This window comes from Microtus pennsylvanicus, chromosome 18 (assembly GCF_037038515.1).
Source record: "Microtus pennsylvanicus isolate mMicPen1 chromosome 18, mMicPen1.hap1, whole genome shotgun sequence".
In the NCBI taxonomy this organism is placed as follows: Eukaryota; Metazoa; Chordata; class Mammalia; order Rodentia; family Cricetidae; genus Microtus; species Microtus pennsylvanicus.
The window spans coordinates 32073665-32097342 of record NC_134596.1 but is presented as its reverse complement, the minus strand read 5'-3'; the positions used below and the strand labels follow the sequence as shown (position 1 = coordinate 32097342).

The 23678-nt window shown below is 51.3% G+C and overlaps 1 protein-coding gene across 1 annotated transcript; it reads left to right on the top strand.

Moving 5' to 3' along the window:
- Positions 1-1045: 1045 nt before the first annotated feature.
- Positions 1046-23180, top strand: Fah (fumarylacetoacetate hydrolase). Its single transcript, XM_075952352.1, has 14 exons — positions 1046-1269; positions 5062-5172; positions 6092-6213; positions 6399-6448; positions 7934-8024; positions 9592-9689; positions 9797-9849; positions 11590-11689; positions 12630-12760; positions 14381-14456; positions 16724-16770; positions 17865-17966; positions 18545-18662; positions 22994-23180. Exons 1-14 carry the CDS (start codon positions 1189-1191, stop codon positions 23071-23073), a joined length of 1260 nt encoding a protein of 419 aa, XP_075808467.1. The 5' UTR covers positions 1046-1188; the 3' UTR covers positions 23074-23180.
- Positions 23181-23678: the final 498 nt, after the last annotated feature.

Genomic DNA, 23678 nt, shown 5'->3' with positions numbered 1-23678 from the left:
CTTACTTGAACTAACGTGCACGCCCAAATTTCTAGTCAGTGATTAATCCTACTTCTAATATTTTGGATCCAGAGTCCATAGTCTTTTCTCCCTCCCTCTTATTACACACACATACACACGCGCACGCTCACGGCGCGTGTGCCAGGTACGATTCTAGGCAGTCTACCAACATTAACTAATTGAATTCTTTTATCTACTCAGAAGCGGACCTCCCGCTAGTTTTATAAGGGGGAAAAAAGGTGAGACAGAAGAACCCTGAGAGGTTAAACAGGCGTGTCACACTTTTCCTGATCTTGGCTCCAACTCCACCCTTCACCAACAAAAGCTCTAGAAAGCATCTCTGCGGACCCCGAGTGAAGCTACTGCAGGCGGATGAGCTGGGGTGTCTGTAGTATCCAGTGACGCCGGAGGAGCTGGAGGCAACTCTGGACAGAAGAATGGGGTCACCAGGTGGATCCCCAAGTGCAAACTGGAGGTGGGGTCAGAGAAAAAGCAGGACTCCTAGGGAGGCGGGCCGCTTTGAAGCACTGCGGGGCCTGGAAATGAGGCGCCTACAGGGGCAGGGCCTTAGGGCTAGGGCGTTCTAGGTGAGAACGAATACTTGGACCCAGGGGTTGGACCAGATAGATAGATGGCCCTATGGACACAGGGGCGGAACGGTCCTGGGTTCCGGGATGGAGAGGGGGCAGGACCAAGGCGGGGCGTAGACGGGTCCTGGGGGAAGGCCGGGGGCGGGGCGTTTCCGGGGTTCCGATCATCTCTGGGCCGAATAAGGAGGACTGCTTTACGTGTACGATTGGGTGAGGTGGTCCTGGGTGAGGGGAGGTCACAGAAGAGCGAAATGGGGTCGTCCCGGGGTGGGTGCTGGCCGGTTTCTGGGTGGAAGGGGGCTGCTATAGAGGCGAGGCGGTCGAGGGGCATGGGAATAGGGTGGTCCCGGGCCGGGTGCTGGGTGGTACAGAGGGTAGACCCGGGGGTAAGGGAGGTGCAAAGTGGGGGGGGGGGAGGGGGAGGCGGTCCCGAGGGGCGGGTTAGGGGTGTTGCCAGGCAGTACTGGGTACGGGCCTTAGGGAAGAGCAGTCCCTGGATTGGGGCGGTCTCTGCGTCTGAGTGCTCCGCTCGCCCTAAACACAGCCCCGCTAACCAAACCCTGCCCGCCACGGGTTTTCCTGCTGGGTGCTCGTCAGCATGTCCTTTATTCCGGTGGCCGAGGACTCGGACTTTCCCATCCAAAACCTGCCCTATGGCGTTTTCTCCACTCAAAGCCACGTGAGCTTGGGCTCGGGCACGGGGAGGTGGTAGCTCCGGTTGGTTCCTCCCGAGCCTCGGTGGAAGGCGCCTGTGGCTCGGCTCGAATGCGGCTGTGCAGGATGTTGAAATTCAGTCTCAGCTTCTGTGGGGTTGTGCGAGAACCAGTTGCAAAGAGAAAGGGGAGCTATCACCCCTCGCCTAGACAGCAGTCCTGTGCGATTATTGTGACCCCAAAACGGACGTGTAGTCCTGCTGGCCGTTTCCTTCCAAGAAGCTGGGTGGTCGTTCACTTTACTGCTAGTCCTTGACCCTGCAAGCTGGAAAGTACCAGCTGACTCCCATAATTTTTGAGCAAGCACTTCCTGGCCTAGAAACTGTGCAGTCTAAGACACCAGGTTCTTTTACCTCTAGCCTAAATTCTTTCTGCTCTAGTGTGACCTGTTGGGCATTCCCTGAACTGATCACAAGCTCAGTGGGGCAAGAGAAACGAACTTTGACTTGTACACATAGTTTGATTAGAAAGAAATCTTTAAAAACGGTTTTAGTGGAGCTGAGTTATCAGCAAATACATAAAGGGATCCTCAGATAGGCAAAGCACATCCTTTCGAAATGTTTGTGGCGTTTTCTGCTTGCTTTTTGCTCGCACTGTTGGTTCAGTTTTGTAAGCCATAGAGCTATGGGAACTGCTTGCACCTAATAGGAGTCAGAATATTTTTTTTTTTTTGCCAGGATTGACAGGTAACAGAGTGCCTGGCTAGCAAGCACCAACAGAAGGAAGGAAGAAAAGGATTCCTGGCAATTGGTCGGGTTCTCCACATCTCTTGCTCAGAGGACTGCCCTTTTGTATCCTGCCTGTGCTGAATGCCTTGGTCACAAGAGCTAACTGGTGGTTTCACAACCACCAGGCATGAGTAGATGTTGCAAGGACACAAAGTTAATAGGTCATCCTGTCCACATAGGAGGTGTGTGGAGCCTTAACCTGTGCCAGCCAACCACCTTCTGGGTGCAGAATACTCCCTCTGGCCTCCCCTAGACAGTACTGTGCCCTCAGCAGAGATGCTCTCAGTCTTTACTGGGAGCACCAGATGGGTCAGGCAGGAAGGTTTGTGCATGCAAGCCCATCCTCAGCACTTGGTTGGGTAGTAAGGGGCTCTGGCTTGCTCTCCCAGGGGAATCTGGAGTTACTGTTCTTTTATATGCGACTAGAGGCTTTCCAGACACTATACTCTGCTGTTTCTTTATCATCATCATCATCATCATTTTGGTTGTTTTGAGACAGGGTTTTCTGGAATAGCCGTGCCTCTTCTGGAACTAGATCTGTAGACCAGACTGACCTCAAACTCAGAAATCCGCCTGCTTCTGCTTCTGCTTCCTGAGTGTGAGATTAAAGGCATGTGCCACTATGCCCAGCTTCTTTTTTTTTTAGTAGTAATAAAAAATTAATTTTAAATTTTAATTTTTTGAGAATTTCTTATGTAAGCACTACATCATTCCTGGAAGCTCCTCCCTCCAACTTTTCTCTTCCCCCTCCCAAATTCATGATCCCTTCTTTATTGTTGTTACATGTATATCCATATGTATATATAACCCCTTGGATGCATTTAGCTTTGTTCGTATGTACCTGTGTCCAGGGCTGACTGCTTGGAATTGGTCCATCTATATAGGAGTTTGTTCCTGGTGGCAACTAACTATTGATTGACCTCCTGTAGCTCTTCATCTAGGGGTGGGAACATGGAGAATTTCCCATCAGGATTGGCAGGCCAACTGGTGTCGTTGTGCTGGTCTTGTTTAGGCAACTATATTGTTGAGAATTCCTAGGAGGAGTTCCCTGGTTATGTCTAGGGGAAATGATCTGTCAACAGGTGTCCTGGGCCACTGACTCTTACTGTCTCTCTGCTCCCTCTTGGGTGATTTTCCCTGAGCCGTCGGAGTTGGGATTGCATTGCAGATATAGCATGGGATTGGGCACCCATGATGAGTTAGTGGTCCTCTACATTTTGACCATTAGAGATCTACCTAATGGTTTCTATCTATTGCAAAAAGAAGCTGCTTTGACCAAGAGGTGAGAATTACACTTACCTGTGAGTATAAAGATACATATTTAGAACACACTTAGGTACTGCACTGGTTTAGAAAAATGACAATAGTAGGTTCTCTTGGGTCTGTGACCTCTCCAGCCATGGGCAGTTGGCTTGGTTTATAGCAATAGGCATGGATTCCCTCATGTTGAGCAGGTTTTAAGTCCAATTAGATAGCTATTGGTTAGCCTTGGGAAATATAGAAGTGCCGTTATTGCCGCATTGTGGATAGTTTGCTATTGCAGTGGTAGTTGTGGTCATGGGCATTAGGTCTGGATAGGACTACCGATTACTCCTCTCCTTCGACAGCTGTTATAGCACCAAAGTGACTCAGCACAATTTATAGGCTTGGTTTATGTATGACCAGGCAGGTAATGCCTATGATTAAATCACAGAGGTGATGCTTGCCTTCAGCAAGACATAGGATGATTGCCCCATGGTCTGTCCTGGTGTAGGAGGTCCTTCTGTTCATGTGTTGCTTTCATTGGTTAATGAATAAAGAAACTGCTTTGGGCCTGATAGGGCAGAACTTAGGTAGGTGGAAAAGACAGAACTGAATGCTGGGAAGAAGGGCAGAGTCAGAGAAGCCATGGATCCTCTGCCTGAGATGGGCACCGGTTAGAATCTCCGGTAAGCCACAGCCGCGTGGCGATACACAGATTAATGGAGATGGGTTAAACTAATATGTAAGAGTTAGCCAATAAGAAGTTAGAGCTAATGGCCAAGCAGTGTTTTAACTAATACAGTTTCTGTGTGGTTATTTCAGATGTAAGCTAGCCAGGCAGTTGGGACAAACAAGGGACCCTCTCCTTGTAACACCATCCTATATATCACCTGAGCGGACTGTCACCAGGATCTGTGTAGCTCAGATCCGTGTTTTTTGAAGCAGAGTGGGGAGACTGAGGCCCACAGAGTTACAGAGCTGAGGACATATGGGTTCTCTGGTGAAGCTTCTCAGGGCCGTGTGGCCTTGGTCTATCCTTAACACTTAGGGTGTGCCTTGCAGGTACTTTTCTTTGCCCACTGAAAGGAGCAGGCACTGGAGACAGGGTCAGCCAAGAAGTCCGCCTTTCAACTCCCATGAAATCCCTAGAATGGCTGGACTGTTGGTTCAGGTGCCAAGGAAGCCTGACTTAGGACAGAATTCCAGAAAGTGAAGTCTTCTGATGTGCTTAGTGTTGTGGGGCCAGGGTCCAGCCTTGACAAAATATTTGGTCCACTGTATCCATCTGAACTCCTGCAGAGCGTTTATTGGGGGCATAAGCAGAATTCATCCTTGTGGTCAGAGCACCGTTGCTTCTTCAGCACCCTGCTACCTGAGTTCTGTTGAGTTCAGGCTACCACAGAGCTGTTGCTCCAAGTTACGACATGTGGAACACTCACTACTCTGCTTCATAAGAGAAAGGCCCCGAGCAAAGTCCTAGGACCAGTATGAAAAGGAATTCAGATTCTTGGTAAGGTGGTGAGCAGCTCATCACTTGGTGCAGGCAAGCAATGCTGGGAACTTTGCCTCCACAAGCTACCTGGTCTTCCTCTAGTCTATGGGGGGGAGGGGTGTTTGATTAATTTTCCATCAAGAGATCACAACTTTGCTTTCTTACTTATCCGGGATCTTTCTTATCCTATCCTTATGAGGGTTGTCCCAAAGGAACCTACGAGTCCCTAAGTATTGGGTTTCTGTTACAGTGAATGAACTGGCCTATCAGAACTGACTGTGTCTTTCTCCTCCCAGCCAAAGCCACGGATTGGTGTGGCCATCGGTGACCAGATCTTAGACCTCAGTGTCATTAAACACCTCTTCACCGGGCCTGTCCTTTCCAAACACCAGCATGTCTTCGATGAGGTAGGACGCTGTGTCATGAATTGTGCCCATTTTACTACCTACGGTGAATGAGATAGTGTTTCCTTAGTCACAGCTTATCCCTGGCTAAGTGGGAGCTGTTCTGACACATAGAGGTGACAGGAGGTAGCCTTGACACCTTAGGGTGGTCTCTCAGCAGAATGTGAGCTCCTGACTCCAGTGGGTCTCTCCTATGAGATGAGGATAGTATATAACTCTGGTTTCTTTTTATCCTGGGCTATTCACGCTTTGGTGTTCTAAGGCCCAGGAAAACCTTGAGATAAGGAACCATAACTGTTACAGTCCAGATTTGGGGTACAGCTTGATACAGTCATCCTGGCTTTCTTGTTCATGGGGGATGGCTGTCCAGTCCTTCAAGAGAACAGTCCTGGAGCATCCATCCTTGCTTGTACCTACATAGAGTGACTGTCCTGCCCCCTAGGTGTGCAGTTGTGCCTGGGGACAGCCGGTTTGGCCTCCATGTCTATGGGGGATGGGTCTAACTTTCCTCCCTCATCACTGGTCGGTTTGTAGGGTCCGCTTTTTCCTGACACACAGGCAGGGGTGCTCGTGGTGTTCCCTGAGGACCTCTTTTGTACAGGAGCTTTGCACACATCTTCCCCATCGGTCCTCCTGGCCACCCTCTGGCCCGGAGTCAGTCTTGTCACTAGACAAGTGGGACTTGTGCAGTTCTGGGGTGGCTGTCCACATAATACCTATTTGGCATTGTGAGGTGCACATCCAGGAACAGATGGGGCATCAAGAAAGATGACCAGCTTTCTCTAGCTCTATGCAGGAAGGACAAACATATGAACAAGGGTCCCAGCTTGTGACTGCGTGGAGAGAACTCGGACTCTGGCAGGAGAGATGGCTCGAGGATTTTCTCAGGCATAAACCATCTCTAATCCTGTTTTGGCCTTAGACAACTCTCAACAGCTTTATGGGCCTGGGCCAAGCTGCCTGGAAGGAGGCAAGAGCATCCTTGCAGGACTTGCTGTCTGCCAGCCAAGCCAGGCTCCGAGATGACAATAAGCTTCGGCAGCGGTGAGGAACACACGGGGAAAGAGGGACGTGGCAGGGGGGATGAGCCCGGGGTAGTTGGCAGTGCCCTTATGCATCGTTGCTTGGCTGCCTGGCCGCTTCACCCAGCCCTGTTCTGGGTTGCATGCTGGGGGGGGGGGGACTCTGAACCTGGAAGACCGGATGGAACCCCTGATTCTGTATTTCAGCGCCTTCGTCTCCCAGGCTGCTGCCACAATGCACCTTCCCGCGACCATAGGTGAGTCCTGCTTCCCTGTTAGGTCATCCAGAGTAGTTTAGTGGGCCTGGCTGGCTGGGCAGATGCTTGGATCCCTGTATCTTGGTGAGAAGAAAACAGAGTGAGGACGTTAGGATTGCCTGCTGATCCCATCATGACCAAGCTCAGCAGACGGTTAGCCTCTGCTCAGGTTGTCTCAAGCCTGCTCTCCCAAAGAAACAGCAGCCTGTCTAAGTGTGTGACTAGCGACATGTCTCCCTCAACAGCAATTTGCTCCTTCTTCCCGGAAGGTTGTGGGGGAAGCACTGTGAGCTGTCAGGAGAGAGTTTTGAGGAAAGCCATGTGTACTTGGCGTCTGATTTGACCGAGTCAGCAAGTTGCTCGCTGAAAATGAGATGGGCCCATCAGCCTGAGGCCAGGTGTAGGCTGCATCCTTCTATGTCAGCCAAGAGAGGGAGCCTCTGCTTTTACCTGGACACCTGTGGTCTGAATGCTGCACAGTTCTGCCTGGAAGGATGGGATTTCCTGAACCCGTTCCTCCGCTCGGCAAAGTCTTGCAGAGGTTCTAATGCCCACAGCTAGGTAGAAGACGGGCTTGAGGATGGGCTCATCTCCTGCTTCCCTTCAGGACTGTGCTCTACTTTCAAGGCAAACTGTTCTCTTCTCGGGGTCCTTCATCCTTTCTAGTTAATGGATGCTGTCACTTCCTGTTTCTACGGTCATGGACCTGATTATTTTCTGACAAACACACTCGCTCTTGCTTCTGTGCCCAGGACTGAAGGTGGGAAGTAGTGAGCAGGGCTCAGGCTGGCCGCCCCTTGCTTAGACTGTGCCCTCTCCTTCCCTTTCCACCTCCACTTCTCATCCAAGCTGCTTGGATTGGGGTACTCAGCTTTGCTGTGGGGGTGGTGGTGGTACAAGGTCCAGGAAGATGGGTAAGCAAAGTACCGTAAGTGGGCTTCCTGGCATCTCGGTAATTCATTCACGTGTGAGAGAGGGGCCCGTGGAGCTCAGGAACCTCCACGTTCATCACAATCATTAGGCACTGATATACAAGTTCAAATACAGAGACAAGATGCCTTGATCTTGGTGCCGAGGGCCAGTCACGTGAAATAAGAAGAGCCGAGCTGGGACCGGCCTGAATGGTGACAGTTTCCTGAAGATCTGCCTGCATGGGACTGGAGCTCAGTGAAGACCACCCCAAAGAAGGGTTCAGAAGTGGGGCCTAGGCCTTGCCAGGACTTAAACCGACAGAGGGGAGGGAGAAGCGAGGCTAGGGAGCAGGCATACGTTAAACAAAGGCGCGCCAAAGGTTGCCCAATGAGGGCCATAGCAGCTCTATGTGGTCCAGGTGGGAGGGAGTGGGGGCAGCCATTTCATATTTAAATCTCACTGTCTGAATCAGGAAGTGTGGGTAACTTTTTCCTGAAGGGGTCCTTGAATCTTGAAGAGGGGTATGAGTCCCTCCTCTTGGGTCACTGGCTGTTTTGGGTCTTCCTTCTGCAGGAGACTACACAGACTTCTACTCTTCTCGGCAGCACGCCACTAACGTTGGCATTATGTTCAGGGGCAAGGAGAACGCGCTGATGCCCAATTGGTATGTCCTAGACCAGACGTTGGGATGAATTCAAAATCATCTCTCCCTTCCCCAGGAGCTGCAAAGACCCTCTTTGGTCAAAGCAGTCTAGGAGGAAAACTAGAAGGGATGACGTCCCTGCCTCTGGAAACAGCAGACCTAGCTCCTGGTCCCCTCAGACTTTAGGGCTGGGGGACTGTCAAGAGCCTGTGGGTCTGTCCCTTCAGCTCCGCTCTGGAGAACAGACATGGGGATGAATCCCCTGCGATGCTTGATCTCTAGATTCTTTCATTGGCCAACTGCCTATGTTCTAGCCCATGAGAATTCTGGGTAAAAAAAAATCAGAAATCTAAAATATTTCCATTGGGGGCTAGAGAGTCTGTGGATCATTTTCCCTGAGGTCATGAGAACACACGGTTTATGACTGATAAGTGCAGCCTGGCGCTGTGCAGGATGGCAGTCTGTCGTATCTACACACCTGAAGTAGGAGTCTGGAGACCGGGCCCAGCCTGCTGTGTCCTGCAAGACTGACCCTTATTGTCCATGTCCCTGCTGCTGTGGACAGTCCTTGTGGCTATATCGCTCTTAGCTGCCCCTGTCTTCTCCGTGTCTTCTACCTTGTACAAAGGCCCTCTGGGATCTAGGGACTCTCAGATGATCCAAGGTTGTTAGTTATGTCTAAAAAGATTATTCCTAGGGACTGGAGAGATGGCTCAGTGGTTAAGAGCACTGACTGCTCTTCCAGAGGACCAAGGTTCAATTCCCAGTACCCACATGGCAGCTCACAACTGTCTGAAGATCCAGTTGTAGGGGATCTGACACCTTCACACCAATGCATATAAAATAAAGTTAAATAGACCATAAAAAATCTTTTTTTAAAAAAAAGATTATTCCTACATCTTCCTGGGGGTTTGGGGTATAGGTAGGCAGAGCTTTTGAGGGAGCCGCCACTCACTGCTCTGCAGGCATAACCTCTTGCTTTATTCAAAATAACCACCAGTGTGTATCCTACGCTACATGCAGTTCCGTGTGTTCATCTAAGAGCACCCGGGCCCCACCTTGCTCCATAGTGCTTTGATATTTGGGAAAGCTCTTTTATTTCCTCTCCATAGTCTTGTCTTCCAGGCATCCTCTGAAAGTGTTCCCTAGCCTTGGATAGCTATTGTTCCAAGCAGGGCCCACAAAGGAGGCAGCAGAACTCTTGTCTGTAGTCAAAGAAACCCAGGTTCTTTATTTTTCCTCCTCCTTCTCCTTCTCCTCCTCACGGTGGAGCTAGCCCTAGCTGGCCTAGAACCCACCATGTACACCAGGCTGCTACAGGCTTGTGGTCCTCTTCCCGCCTCTGCCTATTCAGTGCTGGGATTGCAAGCATACCCTGCCACCTTTTCTTATTAAACCTGACCCCTCCCCCCTCCCCTCCCTGTGATGTACTGCATTTGGTTTCTCCATTCCTCTTTCCGTGGACACTTGGGCACATGTTTGAACTTTTGAATAATAAGTGTGAACTGACTCTGTTTCTTTCTGAAGTTTATTTTATACCACATGTAACATCTCTGGCACCCACACCCCTCTCTCCCTCCTTTGTTAGGCTCCACTTACCTGTGGGATACCATGGCCGGGCTTCCTCTATCGTGGTATCTGGCACCCCAATCCGAAGACCCGTGGGACAGATGAGACCTGATAACAGTAAGGGACTCCAAATATCCAGGCCCTGGCAACGCCCAACCCTGCCCTGTTGCTATGAGCTCTGTAGTCTGGTGTTGATGGCTTCTTTTATCTGCTCTCTTCCCCAGCAAAGCCTCCCGTGTATGGTGCCTGCAAACTCCTGGACATGGAGTTGGAGATGGTGAGTACATGTCGAGCCTTACTGAGTGGGATCCACACAGGCCTGCAGTGGGCGAGCTCTCTTTCTGGGGCAGCAGTTCACACCTGTCCAGCCACAGACAGCAGCCCCATGACCCCATGGGACCATTGAGGGCAGCTGATGCTCGCCCTTCAGGTCCTGTGTTCGTGAATTCACCTACTCGCTAAACTTATTTGCAACCCAAATAGTAACACAAGTCATTGCCACAGGGAGAAGTGGAAAATTTGAGTCTCCTTGATGCATACACTTGTCCCCAGTGGAGGTCACACCGGGCTCCCTGTCTTCCTGTTTCAGATCTCATTCTATAAACATGTGTTATTTTTCTGGTCTGCCCCCCCACCCCTGTATTTCCCACACACTTATGTGCTTTGAGTTGATCTTGTTATTTATTGTGTCCTCTGAGTGGAGAGCCCTTGTGCGCTCCTAACTGCAAGAGGTCAGAGGTCCCTTATAGACCCTTGCTGGAAAGCCCTCCTTCACCCCTGAGCTGCAGCTCTCGACGGGGAATTCAGTGTTGATGAGTTGACGCTATAGCAGATGCCATTAACAAAAAAGGACTAAAGTGTGGTTAGATAAAACGGCTGACTGTTCTGTTGATGAGTGCTGCAGTCGGAGGCTGCAAAAAACCATTTCTTTGCTTCTGGGGGGAGCAGCGTCTCACCTGTTCTGTAGGCATTCATGGTGATTTTGTATGTTCATATGTGAGCAACAAGCATCAAGCAGCCCTCGCCACCTTGTTACACCTGTGGCATGGCCTGCACCATTTCAGAAACACGCTTCCACCAAATGTTTAAAAAACATTTATTTATAATGTAAATTTATTTATAATTTAAAATCATTTTTTTCCCCAAAAGTTTCCCCTCCCAGTCAGGCTCCGCTTTTTATTTAAATTACGCATTTTATTATGGGAGTGCCAAAGACCCACGTGCAGCTATGAGAAATGAGGCGGAGATCCTCTGGTCTTGAACGTGATGGCATCCTTCATGCCTCGCTGCCCTTGAATCTCTCTCTCTCTTTTTTTTTTATCTTGATGAAAACTTGGCCCTGTCACCGAACAAATAAAACTGACGCTGACGTCATGAATGTAGCTGATTCTGTGCTGTTGAAGGAGCCGCCCCCACCCCCACCCTACCCTGCCTGCTCTTTTTAGTTTCCCATGGACATGACGGGAGGTTGTGTTGGTTCATGGCTGGCACACGCATCTCATTCCTCTGGGGACAGGTTGGACTGTGAGCCACTGTGTCAGGTGCTGTGGCCTGAGTCGTCTACCTGATGCTTCAGTTCTTCGCCAGCGTCATGGAGCTGTCAGACATTAGGTTCTGCAGTATAGGGAACAAAGAAAGGGGCAGAAAGGCCTGAGGTGCCCTGAGGGTCAGGAGGAAACGGTCATGGGGCTGCTAGGAAAGCAGAGCACGCGTGAGTGCAGTTCTTGTCTTAGAGACCCAGTGAATTAGCACCTGGTCCCCAGGCTCTGCAGCCGGCAGTGACCCCGAAGGACAGGCCGTCTTTTTGTTTGTTTGTTTGTTTTATTTTTTGTTTTTCGAGACAGGGTTTCTCTGTAGCTTTAGAGCCTGTCCTGGAACTAGCTCTTGTAGACAAGGCTGGCCTCGAACTCACAGAGATCCGCCTGCCTCTCCCTCCCTAGTGCTGGGATTAAAGGCGTGCGCCACCACCGCCCGGTTTACAGGCCGTCTTGATTCTAACCGACTTTGCCTGTGACAGGCTTTCTTTGTAGGCCCTGGGAACAGATACGGAGAGCCGATCCCTATCTCCAAAGCCCACGAGCACATTTTTGGGATGGTCCTCATGAACGACTGGAGTGGTAATGCCTGGCGGCTCAGCTTCCTCCGCTGCTCTGCGCATGGGCACACGGGGGTTGACTGTGGGACTGGAAGCCCAAGGACTGCAAGCAAGGGGGCTGCGGCACTGACGTGTGGCTCTGAGGATGTGGGCCAGTCGCAGCTCCCCCTAGGGGCTTCCTCATAGGTGGAAGGACGGTGCTGAAAGTACCTAAACCTTTGTCAAGCCCCGCCTATCTCCACTCCCTGTTGCCAGCACCGGCATCCCATTCTGCTGATGAAGAGCTAAGTGTGGAGAGATTTTAGCCAGTGACTGAGCTGACACTTCAAGCTCAGCAGCCTAGCATCTGAGCCCCAGCCCTCCACCCCGATACCATGTGTAAAAGGAAGTGGGCCTCGCCCACTCAGGGATTGTCCTGTTACCCTGGACAGTGCCTCCAAGGACCTCTGTCTTCACACAACGTTCTTCTTTTCATTCCTCTGTAAATGGAGACTGCTCTATCATTCCTGGCTGCCCAGACCTGAATAATCACACAGAAGCTATATTAATTACAATGCTGCTTGGCCAATAGCTTAGGCATATTCCTGGATAACTCTTATAACCCATTTTTGTTAATCTGTTATCACCACGATACTGTGGCCTACTGGTAAGGTTTCGGGCATTCTGGTATCTTTCTCCTTGGGCAGCTGCATGGCATCTCTCTGACTCTGCCTACTCTCTCTTTCTCTCTCTCTCTCTCTCATATATATATATCTCCTGGCTATATTCTGCCCTGCCATAGGCTAAAGCAGCTTTATTCATTAGCCAATAAAAGCAACACATATACAGAAGGACACCCCACACATCATTCCCTGGGAGGTCTGGCTTGCCAGAGTCCTGTGGAGAGGTCCATGCAGGACAAGAAGCAGCTTGGAGTGAGCCTGTACACCATCATGAACCCTAAGCTTCCTCTTCTCCTGTAGCCCGAGACATCCAGCAATGGGAATACGTCCCTCTCGGGCCGTTCCTGGGGAAGAGCTTTGGAACCACCATCTCCCCATGGGTGGTGCCCATGGATGCCCTCATGCCCTTTGTGGTGTCCAACCCGGAGCAGGTAAACACCCTTCTGCCGAAAGCCCTGCTCTAAGTTCCTGTTTCTGCCCTTTTCTGCTGCCCTCTGAGCAAATACAGAGACAGTGCGGTGCTTGCAGGATCGTGGTGCAGGACAGACAGCCGTGACGTCAGGGCTTTCTGTCCCTCTAACAGTTCATAGGGAAAACATACTTTTGTAGCTTTTAGAGTTCTCTGCACTCAGGAAACTGCCTGGCAAAACTGAATGGCTGCTCCATAGCTCAATTTTGCTTTGTGCAATGGCTCCCTCTGGAGTCTAATTTGTAGAATGCATCGGAGTAGAGGGTATAGGGAAAAGTGCGTTGTCTCTGTCACTCTTCCCAGCCCCCTTGCCCAGGGCCAGGCCAGTGTCCTTGCTCCCATCCCCCACTTTGTCACAGTATGCTCTGTCTCATCCCTTCACTGCAGTCACCCTGCCTTTATGGCCTTAAGGCCACCACCGTGTAGGCCCCAGCTTTCATGGATGTTCTCTTAAACGTAGCTCTGTCAGATGACCTCTCTGGTTCTCCCTTGTCTCTGGGTCCAACTCTCGTCCAGAAGGTTCTGCTCAGGGCTCTCTGCTTTCTCCCTGGCATTGTCTCCTGAGCCTGTGTGCTGCCGCTTTTCTCCCTCACTCATCCATGTATCTTTCTGCTTCCACAACCTGGGGGGACTTACTCTGCAAATCGGCCCTTCATAAAAGACCCTGCAAGACTTTCACTCTGTCTCCTTGGATCTTCCCTCGCTGTCCCCGTCATAGCACCCACCTCTCCCCTCTGCTGGTCTCCTTCCCATTTGCCTGTCTCCCTCCACCCTCCCTCTTCTTTTCTGCCTTCGCAGGACCTGTTGGACCCCTGCCTTCAATGGCCCACATCCTCCCTCATCGTCCTCCTTCCATGTCCATCTTCACAGATCTGTCTGGACCCCAGCTGCCTCTGTCCTTCCCCAGTACCATTTATATACATCTGTCACCACTTTGGCCCCTTCCCAACGAATCATAATCTTTGTTTGTTTGCTTCTCTTCAAAAACAGCTTCGAGTTTAACCCTTCATGCACTGGGAAAGAGCTGTATTCCCACCTTCATGCACTGGTCACACTGACCATTAGAAACACAACCGTTCAAATCACCCAGTGTGATCTTATGTCCCACTAAATGATATTTGTATTGTCTTTTGGGGAAATGCTCTTTTTCCTCAATGGGCAGCATCTCTGCCTGGCCATCAGCTGCCTCCCCAGGTGTCCCAGCACCAAATTCAGTCTGCCAGATTCACTGTTGCTAGGCACTCTGCTTTCTAGGGCATCTGCCTTCCCTTTCTATTGTCCTGGTCTTTCCTTACAGGCTCTATGGACCATCTTGCTTCCCATGGTCCCCTTCCCGAGTCTGTCCTCCCTGAGATCACTACAGCATTTCTCCTTTGGCCCTGTGACCTCTAACCTGCAGATACACCCCCTCCTCTGCTTACTTTCTCAAATCTAGCACATGTGACCTCCTGTCCTATCTATGAACAGTATGCAGGGATTGAGTCTCTGGAGAAGAAACATTGCTGCCACTTGGCACACTCTGTGCTGGGGTGCAGAGGCTGATGGAACTCAGCCCTTCTCTCTGATGTACTCTTCCCTCTAGGACCCCAAGCCTTTGCCGTATCTCTGCCACAGCCAGCCCTACACATTTGATATCAACCTGTCTGTTGCCTTGAAAGGTATGTTTCAGGGTGAGCGGTGTTACCCTTGTTCAGCAGGCAGGCATGAGCAGGTGTCGTTGCCCCAATGGATTCTGAGCTTTGCTGGGTGACTCTAGAGGCACCTGCTCCAGTCTGGAGCTATATGGGGCTCTTGTAAAGAAAAGAAGAATGTGAGGGCCATCCTCCAGGTTAGAGGCATTGTCCCACATGGGAACCCTGGTCCTTCATTCTGTGTCTGCCTGCTCTTCCAGCAAGAGTCTACCTAGTCTCTGGTCACATCTGTCCCTGCCACCAACCTTACCCTGCACCCCAGAGGTGTGGCGCATTTCATCAAGTGCCTGTTGGGAAGCCTGATCTCAGAGGCTCATGGGACTGTGGGAAGCAGGGCTCAGCCCTGAACTGCAGGTTGGGCAGCCCAGAGATCCGGTGCTGATGACCTGGCTCCACCAAGCCTCTCCACAGACTGAACTGTGGAGTGAGTGGCTGGCTCTACAGACCAGGCTATGGTGGGAGGGGCTGCTGTGCAGGCTGTGGTGGAGGTCTGGACTCGGCACCACTCCTGTCCAGCTTTGGGGCTTGGGCAAGTTACCAGGCAATCCCCTAGTTTGTCGTCTGTGATAGAGGGGAATTATAGCCTTGGTTTATGGTACAGTGGTGATGACCAAGGAAACGAATCCATAGACCCAAACCTAGACCGAGAACAGAACCTTCACTAGGAAGGGCAGGTGTCATCTTTATGTCAGGGGTGGAAGAGAGCTTGCCTGGGGACACATTTGGAGACATCTAGTTCCTCAAGGCCAAACTCTAGCCAGATCCTTGTTCCCTCAATTTCTCTCCTTTGGTCTGTGATTACACACATTCTGTTCTGTGTCCTTAAGGCCAATTCCTGGGTTTCAGTCCTCATGAGAGGCAGGAAACTTGAATATTCTCTCTCTCTCTCTCTCTCTCTCTCTCTCTCTCTCTCTCTCTCTCTCTCTCTCTCTCTGTCTGTCTTTGGACTCAGTTTCTTAAGGATCAAGTGTCAGGATGCTCCATCTAGGAAAGATCTAAGAGCCACAGCAGCACCCTCCTCTGGGAATCTGCTGGCCCCATACTTTCATGTTTCAAGTCAGGAAACTGAGGCCCAGAGAGGAAGGATCACCCTGAGTCATGGGACTGTGCCTCGCACTGCGCCCCCGTGTCTGCGCTCTGTGCGCTGGCACCCAGTTCGCGAGCTTCGGGCAAGGGGGCTGGAGGTTAAAATACACAGATACACACAGAGAGACAGCGACACGGGTCATCCTTGAATTCCCCAAGAATGCCCCCCTTTATTGTGTTCAGAGGCAGATTATATAGAGATAGCCACGCCCCAGCCAAACCCACCAGAAACCACTCTCCTGCCATCAGGAACTCCTGAAGGTCTCGTGCTCAGAGCAGCTGTAGGCACTCAGATCAGGGGATTACAAGAAATTCAGGATCTGGGGTCTCACTGCTCCCAACAGGGCTGGCTAGGCCCATACTGGATCTAAGTGCCAGTGCTGTAAACTCCAAGATCGTGCTTCCACTCCCAGACACATCCTTGCAGTGCCTTCCTATCTTGCTCCTGTTCTGGTCATTTCCCTGTGTCAGTGAAGGGCACTGATGGAGAGGGACGGGATGGGAGTGAAACCACAACATCTGGAGGTACAGAGCTCAAGTCACAGTTTTGAGGTTCCAAGCTGACATCAGAATAACAGGGAGGCAAAGCTGCACTGTCGGCACCCTGACTTCCCATGGGGCTGCAGAGCATACCTCCTGTGATAGAGGGGCTGGATTTGAGGGGAGAAAGCACATTCTAGGGGTTCATACTATCAGAAGATGGCAGTGCTCTTGAATGAAGTAGGTGCTTAGTAAGGACTGCTGACATTAATGCTGAATGACTACACTATCCGTTATTACAGAAGTGTAGCAGGTAGACCAGTTGTCCAGAGAGTCTCAGGCTGTGTTTGATCAAGGTCATATGTAAGTTTCAGCCTATATAGTGGATGTTAGGAACACTGTAGGAAGGGGTGCTCTGAAGCTGTGTCTAAACCCAGCAGCACACAGTGCTTGCTCTGGATAGGAGAAAAAAATGATAGCTTAGGTGCATGTCTCTGCCCTCCCCGGACTAGGTGGCCTCAGTGGGCATATCCAAGCTCTGACACCCTCTAAGCTTATTGTTCCACAGACTAAGTGAAATCCTAGCAGAAAAGTGGAGCCAAGTTGAAAGCTTTCCTTTACGATCAGTGGACTAAATCTTATGAGTGTCTTTACTCAATCTCTGACAGGAGAAGGAATGAGCCAGGCAGCTACCATCTGCAGGTCCAACTTCAAGGTGAGTTTGGGGGCTGCTGGACTGCTGTGTGGAGGGAAAGAAGGGCACAGGAACAGGAGAATAGCAGCCACCTAGGGATGAGATGACAGTCATCGTGAAAGCCTGAAGTCCCCATGACCCTGGTCCTTTCTAGACATGTGTGGCATCACAGAGTCCTGTCAAGATAGTGGCTGCTGTCTGGATGTGACCAAAGTTTTCTGGGTGCATTTTGCATCCTGGAAGGTCCAGCCTCTGGATCCCGAGTCCTCACAGGCTGGATTGATTGGAAGTGCTGTGTGTGCGCACACATGAAGGGGCCTGAGGCTGACAGTGGCTGTCTCCCTTAGTCTTTCTCCATTTTATTTTTGAGACAAGGTTTCTCCTTGAACCTGAAGCTCATGGATGGGCTAGGCCTGCTGGCCAGCAATCTCAGGGATCCTGCTTTCTCTTCCACCTTAGTGCGGAGATTACAGGCACACATCACACCCAGGCTCATACCACACTCAGTGGGCCATGGGGACTCAGTCAAACTTGGGCCCTCATGCCTATGCAGCAAGCTTTACTTATTGAGACATCTCAGCAGCCCACTTATTTCTAATCAAACCTTTAAAAATAAAACCTCACATCCCACCCTGTCATTGCCATCCTGCTCTGACATTGTGTTAAAATTACTTCAGCTCCAGGGATAGTGTCAGATCCAAGTCCTGGAGGGGGGGGTGGTCAGCCAGGCCTTACTGCAGGAGAGACAGTCCACTAGGAATGGCTCCAGGAACTCCCAGGCCTGAGGTGCTCATGAACATGTAGACCTGAGCAGACAGAAAAGGCTAAGAAGATGCAGCTTTCAGGCAACTTAGAAAAGGGTGTTGGGAGAGATGAGGTTCCAGAGGAAGTCATGTGGAAGCTGAGGGACAAGGGGGCCCAGAACCTTAGCGGGTGGACAGCAGGTCATCTGGAGAGGGACTAGAGGAAGGCAGAATCTCAACTGAAATGAGACAGACATTGTAAGGATACATGGAGTGTTGGGGGCAGGGAAGGCATGGGCATGGAGCAAGCAAACGACATCCTGCCCAGGAAGCAGGCTGCCCACACATGTCCCCCTGTGTCTGTACCCTCAGCATATGTACTGGACCATGCTGCAGCAGCTCACGCACCACTCCGTTAATGGATGCAACCTGAGACCCGGGGACCTCCTGGCTTCTGGAACCATCAGTGGATCCGTGAGTTTCAAAATACCTGCTGGGTCCCCAAGCCAAAGATAGGCCAGTTGAACAAGTTGGGCGTAAAGGAGACCTGCGTGAGAACCAGAGCTTGACTCTGTCTCCCCAGAAAGCAGCAATCACTCCATCTAATACAGAAGGAGGTGACCTCACGGCTGCAGGCTTCTCATCTGCCCCCGCACCACCGTGGGCCTGGGGACAGGGGTGCACAATTTGGAAATGGTGAGGTGGGGTGGTGAATAAGTTAACTTCACTCTGTGAGATCCTGGCCATGGTGACTGGGAGGTGACAGTCTCTCGCCAGAGGTATAGTGCTGGGCATGGTACTGCATGGAGGTTGTGAGCTGCAGTCAGTGGGAAGAGAAGGCACAGTAAAGCAGGCCCCTGAGCATGCTATAGGCACAGGGCCTGTAATAGACAACATGCTTACAGGAAGGATGGAGACACCAGGACGCATCTGCAGTGGTCTCAGAGGTTTTATGGGCCCCTGTGTCTCATTATACTGTCCACAACAGAGCTGATCTATTATATCACCAAGATATAAATGCATGCCCTCTCCCCGCCTTTTCTCTTATAAAGGAACCTGGAAGCTTTGGCTCTATGCTAGAACTGTCCTGGAGGGGAACAAAGGCCATCGATCTGGGCCAGGGGCAGACCAGGACCTTCCTGCTGGACGGTGATGAAGTCATCATAACAGGTGCGGCCCACAAACCCCTCAGGCTGAGAATACCCACCTGGCAATGGAGCAGTCTGTCTGCTGTGCATTTCCTGGAGTTTCTGGATTCTGTGTTTGCACTGTATGCCCTGGGCTATCGCCTGGGCTTCTGGAAACTTCATGTGTTAGTGTCCACACAGGAAACACAGTGAGAGCTCATTTTGCATCCTTCCACCACATACACACAGCAAATTACCCAGTAATGGTGGGGCCCTTGCTTTCTGGACGATGTATCAAACCACGGGCAGGGGCTGATCTGAAACTGGGGTCAGAGGGCATGACTATGGTAGTACCTAAAATTCTTACCAGCCCCTTCCAGGAAGTTGGAGGCTCCATATCTTTGGTTGCCATTCTGTTTTTCACCTGTTTATTAATAGCAAGAAAGGCATGGTCCATGATTATAAGACTACTTGGAGTCATCACCATTCCATTCGGTGACCTCCCAGGGACTCACCAACAGTGTGACAATTGAGGCACTCAACATTCTGAGACTCGATTGGCCTCATCTTTACAATTTGATAACAGAGCTCTGGGATTATACCAACAGCTGTGCCCTTGGTAGAAGTGTGCTGGGCCCCTGCGGAGTTCCCTGGAGGACATTCTGGAACTCTAGAGATGAGGAGTAGCTCACACCGCAGTGACTCTCATTGGCTCACCCCGCGGTGACTCTCATTGGCTCACCCCGCGGTGACTCTCATTGGCTCACCCCGCGGTGACTCTCATTGGCTCACCCCGCGGTGACTCTCATTGGCTCACGCCGCGGTGACTCTCATTGGCTCACGCCGCGGTGACTCTCATTGACTCACGCTGCGGTGACTCTCATTGGCTCACGCTGAGGTGACTCTCATTGGCTCACGCTGCGGTGACTCTCATTGGCTCACGCTGCGGTGACTCTCATTGGCTCACGCTGTGGTGACTCTCATTGGCTCACACTGCAGTGACTCTCATTGGCTCACGCTGCGGTGACTCTCATTGGCTCACGCTGCGGTGACTCTCATTGGCTCACGCTGCGGTGACTCTCATTGGCTCACCCCGCGGTGACTCTCATTGGCTCACGCTGAGGTGACTCTCATTGGCTCACGCCGCGGTGACTCTCATTGGCTCACGCCGCGGTGACTCTCATTGGCTCACGCTGAGGTGACTCTCATTGGCTCATGCTGCGGTGACTCTCATTGGCTCACGCTGCGGTGTTGGCTGTGCACTATTGCACAGGTTACACAGTGAGGTTGGCACTCCGTGGAGGCCTTGCAGACTGTGAATAAGGAAGTCTGGTTTCCCCTCCAGGCAGTGGATCTGTCCAGTCCCAATTCTTGTCACCTTGGGGCATCTAAAGCCTAGAGTGTATGTTACAGCTAAAGTACTTGAACTAGTGCTGATGCATATTCAGGTCTTCTTGCCCTCTGCTGTTTTACATGGCTGTCTCTAGAGAGATGAGAATCTTGACCTTTCTTTGAGGAAACCTATAACTATCTCCTACCTTCCTGCCTGGTCTGCTCTCATCAGCCACTGGTTTCCTTTTGGGTATCTTCTGCTGACCCGTAGTTCTTTGATGCTGCCCTGGTACCAACAGTCTGTCCTGTGGACTGGAACCTTGGACCCATTTCCTCATCGTAGTCTGCTGAACATATTTTTAAGGTGCCCTGTTCCCTCTGTACAGCCGGTGTGCCCTAGATCACCTACAGACCCACAGCTGAAGCCCTCACAGGGCTTCAACAATAGACCTTTCAGTCAGTCACGGGGTCCTCCTGCTTGCTCCACAACGCTCCTATTCTGTCCAAGATCCCCTCCTGGTACCCATCTGATGCCCCATGCAATCTATCACCTCTTAGCATGGGATTCTGCCTGGCTCACTCAGCGTCCTTCTCCTGCAGACCCTCTGCTAGCACAGTATCGCTTTTCTTAGAGCCGGTGGACCCCCAACCTCAGCCTGGCACAGCCTGGCACAGCCTTCCCTGCCACCTCTGTCGTCTGCCAACAGCTCGATGTCATTCATGGTGGCAGCATGACTGTCAGCTTCCGTACCCAGCCAAGGTCTCCTGTTCCTTTCCTGTGCTGTGCTAAGAGCTCGTGAGCTTGATGATCTTCTCTCACAGCTCTGGAAGGCAGAAGTCTGCTGTGCAGCTGATGGGGGGCTGCGCTCCTTACAGATGTCTGGGGGAAAGGCCTATTCTTGGCCTTCCAGCTACAGCGCCACCAGCAGAGATCGAGTCCCTGTTCCCATCAACACACAGTTTTGTTCTGTCCCTTGAACCTCCCTCCTTGCCTCCTATGACGTACTTGTGTAGGTTTCCGAACCCACGCAGATAGCCTTATTTGAGGATTCTTTCCATAGTCACACCTGAAAGCCTTTACTCTGGTATCCTTGGAGTTCGTAGCTCAATCTGAAGTGCATAGTGACAAGCTAGGCATACTGTTTAGTGGGCTGAACCAAGGAGAAAGGTACAGGCAGGGCTCAAAACAGCAAGCAGCACCCCAGAGTTGATCACTACCTACTTTGCTCCCACTAATCCTAATTCTGGTTAACTATGTAGAGCCTCATGGTGTCTGTGCTTCAATGTCCATGTACCCAACCAGTTACAGAGGGAAAATATTGAGAAACATTGTGTCTGTACTGAAAATGGCCAGTCTTCTTGTCATTCTTTCCTACCATACAGTGTAACTCTTGACATGGCATTTGTATTGTCTTAGGCACCGTAAGCCACCCTTAGATGATTTGAAGTGTGTAGGGACCGTTTGTGTGTAGGTTCTATGCAGACTGCCCAGGGGCTTACCCTGGAGACGCCGAGGGCCGTCTGTGCTTACTAAATGTCTGCAGTGCCCAGCGGTGTTGGAGGTGTGTCTGCTTCCATGCTTTCTCTTCCTACTCACCCGAGCCTTTTGGAAATGTGTCGTTGCCCCAGTTCTGCAAAGTAAAAAAACCTAGCGGCGTATAAGGGAGGTGACTCATGGCAGATCGCACAGACGGCAAGGTCAGGATACAGTTCCCGTTGTGAGCTGCTCTCCAAGGCTAGACCTCTGCCTGTCCAGCAAGGACGCCAACTGCTGTATGCCAGCTTTGTGTCTGGTGCTGCTCCAGTGCCCACCAGCCAGTCTCAGGTCTTGCTGTGGGGTCCTGTGGATTGAGAGTGCTTTTTACAGTGCTGATATGGAAAAGAGAGGAGAGAGAGAGAGAGAGAGAGAGAGAGAGAGAGAGAGAGAGAGAGAGAGAGAGAGACTGAATAAGCTGCCTCAAACAATGCAGAATTGTCTCTGCAGCTGTCAGGCCTGGAAAAGAGGGCCCCAGGGCTGAGGCAGCAAGCCCCATGGTGTTCTTGATGTTTGTACCACAGAAGGCAGGAAAAGTCCTTTTCTGTGTGGTTGTGGGAAGCAGGATCCACAGGAGCCCTGATTTGTTCTGCCTTGGCCACGGGGCATAGGGCACCAGGAGCCGTATACCGCCTTCTGGCTTCACGTACTCTGGCTCTCCTTGGCTCTTTCCTACTGACTTCCTCTGACTTTCCTTCATCTTGTCATTTCCCTGCTTTCTGCTGTCCTTGAAGAGACAAGTCCCTACGTCACTCCCTGCTGACCGAGTATGCGGTAGCTTCTCATGTAGTTCATATGAAACACGGTACAAAATGTGTCCATGTGTACTCAGTCCTCATCCTTCACGCATGGAGACCACAACGGAAATCCGCATCCTTATTCAGCATCGCACAGGGTCAGGATTTGAATCTGGGCCCCTGCAGGGAGTCACACAGGAGAAGAAAGAAACCAAACACCATCCGTTTGAGCAAGTGGCTTCAGGCATCAATCCCAAGCCTTGCCTTCTGTCCTCTCTGGGCATTCTGCTTTGGACCCGCGGGGATCTGTTCCCGGAGACTGGCACTTCCCTGCCCACTGCCCTTCAGCTCACAGTTAGTCGAGACTTCTGTCTCAGCATCTGAAACACTGTGACACAAGCCCATGTCCCTCCGTGCGGTCATGTGACAGCGACATCTCTCCCACCTGCCTCTGTGTCTGCTATCCTTCACGGCACAGATCTGCTGCCCATCTGGTCCACAGAACCATTGGACTTTTTGACCTCCTGTCTTTTCAGGATTGTTTGTGTTTTCTTCCACTGGCAGCTGGGTTCTCATTTTTCTCCATTTTTTCCTTCTTCCACTGAATAGCAGGGGACCTGTCTCCAGGGTGGGGGTGTGCAAAGCCACGGGTCGCCTTCCATCCTGAGCAACGGCCGCCTTTGTCTTTATGTTGCCCCAGCCCGTGCTCTGAAGCACCTGAGCCCAGGAGGTCCGCAGTTCCGTGGCTGATCCTGCCCCACTGTGTTTCAGGTTACTGCCAGGGAGATGGCTACCGCGTTGGTTTCGGCCAGTGTGCTGGAAAGGTGCTGCCTGCCCTCTCGCCAGCCTGAGGTTCCGGAAACCACAGACCACAGCCTTGCCTACTGCGGACCCTGCTGCGGCTGCTCTTCATCCGGGAACAAATAAAGTTCTTTGGCTTGTGGGAAGGGCCACAGAATTCTCTGTCCCTGGTTTTGTACAGTGGGTCGCTGCTCCCATGGTAACGGTCATTAGTTCATCTCTTCCAGGCGTAGGGCTGAAGGCCTTGGTAGGGGTTCTTCGTCAGATGCCTCAGGCCTTTAGGACTCCCTGGAATGTGGGAAGAGAATGGCCCCTAAAGTGTTCAGTACTCCCCAGAGAGATACAACCCGCGCGCGCGTGTGTGTGTGTGTGTGTGTATGCACAGCATGCATGCATATACACATACACATGCGTATGGATGGAAAGAAAGACACATTAAACAGACACACGCATGCATGCACACGCGCGCGCGCGCGCGCGCACACACACACACACACACAGAAGGACGATTATTATAGAGACTTAAAGCTCCAAATCTGTAGTGCAGGTTATCTGGCAAAATTCTCTTTTCTCTTGTGGCTGTCACCATGTAACCAAGTCCAGCGTGTATACCTGAGCCAAGGACAGAATGGACGAGGGTCCTGGTGCCCATCTT

Excerpts from the sequence above, each read along its gene's own strand:
- Fah (XM_075952352.1), top strand. The coding sequence starts at position 1,189 with ATGTCCTTTATTCCGGTGGCCGAGGACTCGGACTTTCCCATCCAAAAC. Across the intron at positions 6,214-6,398 it reads GACAATAAGCTTCGGCAGCG|CGCCTTCGTCTCCCAGGCTG; the intron begins GTGAGGAACACA and ends TCTGTATTTCAG. Across the intron at positions 17,967-18,544 it reads CTGGAACCATCAGTGGATCC|GAACCTGGAAGCTTTGGCTC; the intron begins GTGAGTTTCAAA and ends TCTCTTATAAAG.